This window comes from Galeopterus variegatus, unplaced genomic scaffold, assembly GCF_000696425.1.
Source record: "Galeopterus variegatus unplaced genomic scaffold, G_variegatus-3.0.2 Scaffold855, whole genome shotgun sequence".
NCBI classification, from domain to species: domain Eukaryota; kingdom Metazoa; phylum Chordata; class Mammalia; order Dermoptera; family Cynocephalidae; genus Galeopterus; species Galeopterus variegatus.
In genome coordinates, this window is record NW_007726966.1 from 367,731 (window position 1) to 373,278 (window position 5,548).

A 5,548-nucleotide genomic window follows, 5' to 3' on the forward strand; every position below is an offset into this window, starting at 1 on the left:
TAAGTGATTCCTTGGCTGAGAACACCAGAGTCAGAAGAAACAAGCAGCACTGGCGGCAGAGGAGAACGGTGAGAGGCCAGTCTTTTGGAGACCCCAGGGTAGCAAAGTAGGGAAAGAAAGAGGGCTAAGGCGAGAAAACCCAGGGGGCTGAGCACTGCACAGCAGCGACCGTGATGTGTGGCAAGAGAAGCACCTAGTTGTTCCCAAGTGATAATGCTCCTTTAAACCTTGCTCCAAATTGTGCGCTCTTCTGATGCTGCTCATTAGGCCAGCTACCAGCGTACGGGGCTACTTTATTCTTGGGACCAGTCTTGTGCTGTCTATGCCTGGAGAAAGCCCGACCAGTTGGCCCACAACAGCCACATGCTCACCTGCGCTGCTGGGACCTGGGACCCAAGGCACCAGGGATCTGGAGCAGGGAGTGGGAGCCGGCCCTACCTGCAGACGTCGCCCTCAGCGCCGCTCTCGGGGATCTCCAGGCACTCGTCGTTATCAATGGCCCACTGCTGTCCCGCTGCACAGCATGTCTCTATCAGGTCCTTCGTGGAGGCTGTGGGTGGCAACACAGGAAGAGTCACCACCAAGAGGAGGCATCTGGTTCCAAGGTGTCGGGGCACCCAGTACAGCAGCTGCAGCTGGTTCCTGTCCAGACCTGCTTCCCTGGGCAGGTAAACCTGCTGCTGTGCGTGGGGGCTGCTAACAGCTCACAACTGCAACCTTCTCTGGAGAACTGCCTGGGAGGTTAAGTTCTCCCCATGCAGGTGGGGCTGGGAGGAGGACAGCCAACAAAACTAGCATGGGGCTACAGGCCTAGCCCCCCTTGTCTCAAAGGGGACATCCCTGTGGGGACCACACACCAGATATCCCGCAGGATCAGGCTGAGGCTCCGTCCAGTTCCTAGTTCCTGTCCAGACCTGCTTCCCTGGGCAGGTAAACCTGCTGCCGTGCGTGGGGGCTGCTAACAGCTCACAACTGCAACCTTCTCTGGAGAACTGCCTGGGAGGTTAAGTTCTCCCCACGCGGGTGGGGCTGGGAGGAGGACAGCCAACAAAACTAGCATGGGGCTACAAACCTAGCCCCCCTTGTCTCAAAGGGGACTTCCCTGTGGGGACCACACACCAGATATCCCGCAGGATCAGGCTGAGGCTCCGTCCAGTTCCTATTCCCTGCTCCCTGGACAGTTTCTCCTGAAAGGACTCCCCAAATGAACCGCCATGCTGTGGATTGAATTGTGTCCCCCAAAGTCCATGTATTAGAAACCTGACCCCCACTGGGACAGTGTTAAGAGGGTGGGAAATCCTATTATGGTCATTAAAAGGTGGGGCCTTGAAGAGGTGATTGGATTGTGAGGACTGTACCCTCGTGAATGGATCAATTCATTCCTGGAATAATGGGAGTGGTTCTGGTGGCTTTAAAAGGAGAGTGAATGAGGAGGTTAGTCTCCCTCTGCTTCTGCCATTTCACCATGTGACACCCGGCATTGCTGTAGAGTCACCTCACCAGATGTGTTCCCTGGACTTTGGACTTACCAGCTTCCCAAACTGTAAGGAACAAATATTCCATTTCTTTATAAATTACCCAGTTTCATGTATTTTGTTATAAGCAACAGAGATGGACTAATACACACCACGTGCACAAGAACCCCTGCCTGAGACTCTAATGAAGCTTCTAATGAACCCGACCTGGATGCCAAGACAGGACAAGAGACGAGAAGGTAACAGTGGCAGCAGCAGTGAGGGACGTCACAGCTCATGTGGGAGAGTTAATAGAAAAAGTTAATGCTGAATATGTTGGTGACTGGGGAAGACAGGAGGAGTCAGGGCAGAGGAGAACTTCTTAAAATTCAAAGGCACAGACCGTAGGTTTAAAAATTGATGAATGTGACTACCTCAAAACTCAAATTTTCTGTGTAGGAAAGAACTCCATGGACAAATATAATAGGCTGCTGGCAAATTAGGAGACATTTCTGGAATGTCTAAAACTGAAAAGGAATTGCCACTACAAAACATAATAAACTCCTGGAAATTAACAAGAATAAAGCAACCCCAAAGCTAAAATATCTATTCAACTGGAAAAACTAGGAAGAGTGATAAATGCCATTGACAGGTGGAGACCTTCGTGCCCAGGGGTGGAAGCAGTGACAGTGCGGCCAGCCTGGAAGCATATGAGGCAGCACTTATGCAGTTTATTATGTGCATCATCTAGGACCCAGGCATTTTGCTCCTGAGAGTATATGCCAGGGAAGCCCTGCCCAGGCCCGTAATACACCAGTATAAGGATGCCCATGGTAGTGTCATTTGTGGAAGGGTTGGAGGCAGCCTGGGCATCCATCACCAGGGGAGTGGATGAGTAAAATTTGGGGACATTCTGCATGGAGGACTCTGCAACTGTCAGAAACAACAGACCAGATGCACATCCAGCCACGTGGAGCTGGACGTGTGGACACACGGCAACGTAGAGCTGCACACATGGGCACACAGCAATGTGGAGCCCAGACATGTGGACACACAGCAATGTGGAGCAGGACACATGGACAAACAGCAACATGGAAGAACACAGAACACAGAGCTGAGGGGTAAAAGGAAGAAACCAAATGAAATCCATTATACAAATTTAAAATATTGCACACAAAATAACAATGCACATTTTGCAAGAACACATGAAAAGAAAACAAAAAAAATACGTATTACACAGAAGACAGCTGTCACCTACAGGGTGGTGGTGGTGATAGGAATGGAGAAAGAGGATAAAAGAGAAAAAATTCACAAATAAAACAAGGGAGAGCCCTGCATAGGGGATAAGAGCCTTGCCAGGAAATGAGGAGTATAATTAACTCAAGCATTTGCCCCTGAGGTCTGAAAATAAATGGCATTCACAAGTTAAGCTCCCGTAGAATGCCTACTGTGCACATGCTGAGGGGCAATGGGGTAATGGAATGAATACCTCTGAGCCTGATGGACCCGGGTCCACACCTCAGTGCTACCATTGATAGCTGGTCCCCCTCCCTAAAGACTCAGTGTCCTTCTCTGTATGAGGACTGAATGGCTATGTAGGTCCTGAAGCCTACAAGGACCTCTAAATGTCCTTGAGCAATTCATATAACCTGGCAGAGGTGAGGAACAGATGCCCCAAGGGGTGTCAACAGCCTGCACCATTCCAGCAACAGCAAGAGCCCACTAGGGATCATTAGATTCATCTGCTTAGTGGGCACAGCAAGTCACTGAGCTTTCCTAACTTTCCATTCCCTTCTGTAAAACAGGGACAATACTCTTCAATAACAACCTGTTACTGTTCTGCTCTGAGGAACCAGGAGGAATGAAAAGAATTCTTGATAACCAGTGTCTACCAGAAACAAGTAGCGAATATCACACTCAATGGGAAAACATAAGACACATCCCCACCAAAGTCTTTAAATGACAAAAACGCCCACTGACAATGCTACTATTTAACATTATCCTAGAGATACTAGCAAATGAAATAAAACAAGAAAAAAGGGCAAAAGATAAAGAAAGACAAGTAACAGTCACTACTTGCACATGTTATGGTTTCATCTTCCTAGAAAACCCAAGGGAATCAAAACAAAGTATTAAAATTAATATAGTTAACAATCATTATTACAATATGGTGGCCCAAAACAGAACCAATGCACTCAAATTAGTGGCTTTCCTATATACCAGCAACAATTAAATAAAAAAGTTAGGGGGAAAAAAAACCCATTCAAAAGAGAAAAAAATCCTAGAAATAAATCTACAGTGAACATACTCAATGTACATTAAGAAAAAAATTTAATTGCCTAGTGGATATAACAGTATACTTTATTCAAAATACATACCATGTGTCTGGATGACAGATTTAATACCTTAAAGGTGTTGATTCCTCTCTACTTAATCTACAACTTCAGTGCGATCCCAAAGTCCCAACAGAATTTGCCACAGAATTTGTCAAGCTGATTCTAAAATTCATCCCAAAAAGTGCTTAAGAATCCCCAAAAATTTTCTGAAAAAAAAGAAAAAGGCAGACCTTTCTCTATTATTACCAAAACGCACTCTGAAGTTCAAATAATCAGAACAAAGAGACAAGGAAATCAATGGAACAGACCAGAGTTCAGAAACAGAACTCTGTGCATATGGGAATTCAGTATATGATAAAGGTGTCATTCAGACTTAGCAGGGAAAAGAGTTACTATATAATCTTGGGACCCACCTCACACTACACACAACAATAAATTCCAAATCTATAAAGGCAGTATTAGAAGAAAGCCTAAAAAATCATTTTTAGGATAAAGACAGCCTTCTTCAGAAATAAAATCCTTGAATCAAAAGGAAAACCTTAATACCACTGATTATATAAAGGTGTAAAATACCTGCAGGGCAAAAGACAACACCCCCATGAGCCTCAGCTACTGTTTCATTACATCACTCCCTTTTAAAATCCCCCGTAGCATTTGTCACGACACGAGATCCTCTTGTGTATTTACGAGTTTACTTTGTCAGCTGTCTGCTTTCTCTTCCGCAATGTTAGCTCTGAGATAGGAGGGGTCTTATCTATCTTGTTCATAGCTATATCCCTGCCCCTGGCACAGAGCCTGGCACATAGTGGGCGTTCTATAAGTGTTTGTTGAATGAATCAATGAAAGCCTGGGTGCTTGAGAAGCGCTGTGTCAGAAGGTAGGTTTGGCGCTCTCCATCTAACTGGAACACGGCACAGATGCGCTGGGTACCAGGCAGAGCCCTGCTGCCACCTGCCCAGGTGCCACTGAGTCAGGATTTGAGTCTACGCCTCTGAGAGTGATGCCACCATTCAGTGCTAATCCTCTCTTGTTACACTCCGGGCATCCTCTGGTGATAGGCAGCTCACTCCACCCAGGCTGCCTGTCTCTGTCCCACAGAGCTCAGAGTCACAGTGTTTTCTTTCATGGGACTGAACTCTTCCTCCCGAAGCCTTTCCCAAGATTGCCTCACAGAGATTAGGAGATTGCAACAGGCGCCTGGGTCTTAGCCAAGGAACATGAGATGGACGCCCCTCTAGGAAAACAGTAAAAGCTGAAACGGACCAGGTGCTATCAACGGGCAGGCACGAGGCCAAGCACTTGACACGTCAGAGTCCTTATGAACAAGCACTGTTCTCACTCCTGTTATACGATGCGGAGGGGAATGTGAAGTCCCCCAACTCACCTTCCCCTCTTCCCTTCCCTCTTCAGGCCTCCACTTCCCATCGGCCACTCAGGCGACTTGATGTAGCCAAACCTGAAGGTCCTCCCTGTGAACCTAACCATCCCCAGCCTGAGAGGTGGCTCTGCTTCCGTGTGGATGGGGGCATTCTCTTCCTGCCCTCCTTGATCAGATGCCAGGTTTCAGCCTGGGTTTGGCAGGCTTCCCACCATTCTCTCCTGGCCTTTCCCACACTGGCTTCCCTCCTTTTCAGACGTGTGGATGGGGGCATTCTCTTCCTGCCCTCCTTGATCAGATGCCAGGTTTCAGCCTGAGCTTGGCAGGCTTCCCACCATTCTCTCCTGGCCTTTCCCACACTGGCTTCCCTCCTTTTCAGA

General features: G+C 47.6%; 1 protein-coding gene across 2 annotated transcripts in view; it reads right to left on the reverse strand.

Moving 5' to 3' along the window:
- Positions 1-5,548, reverse strand: part of FBLN2 (fibulin 2) — a 68,026-nt gene that overhangs the window by 35,380 nt on the left and 27,098 nt on the right. For both annotated transcript variants that reach the window (XM_008572967.1, XM_008572966.1), the window contains exon 2: positions 439-550. In XM_008572967.1, coding sequence (XP_008571189.1) covers positions 439-550 — 112 coding nt within the window. The remainder of the gene's footprint in view (positions 1-438; positions 551-5,548) is intronic.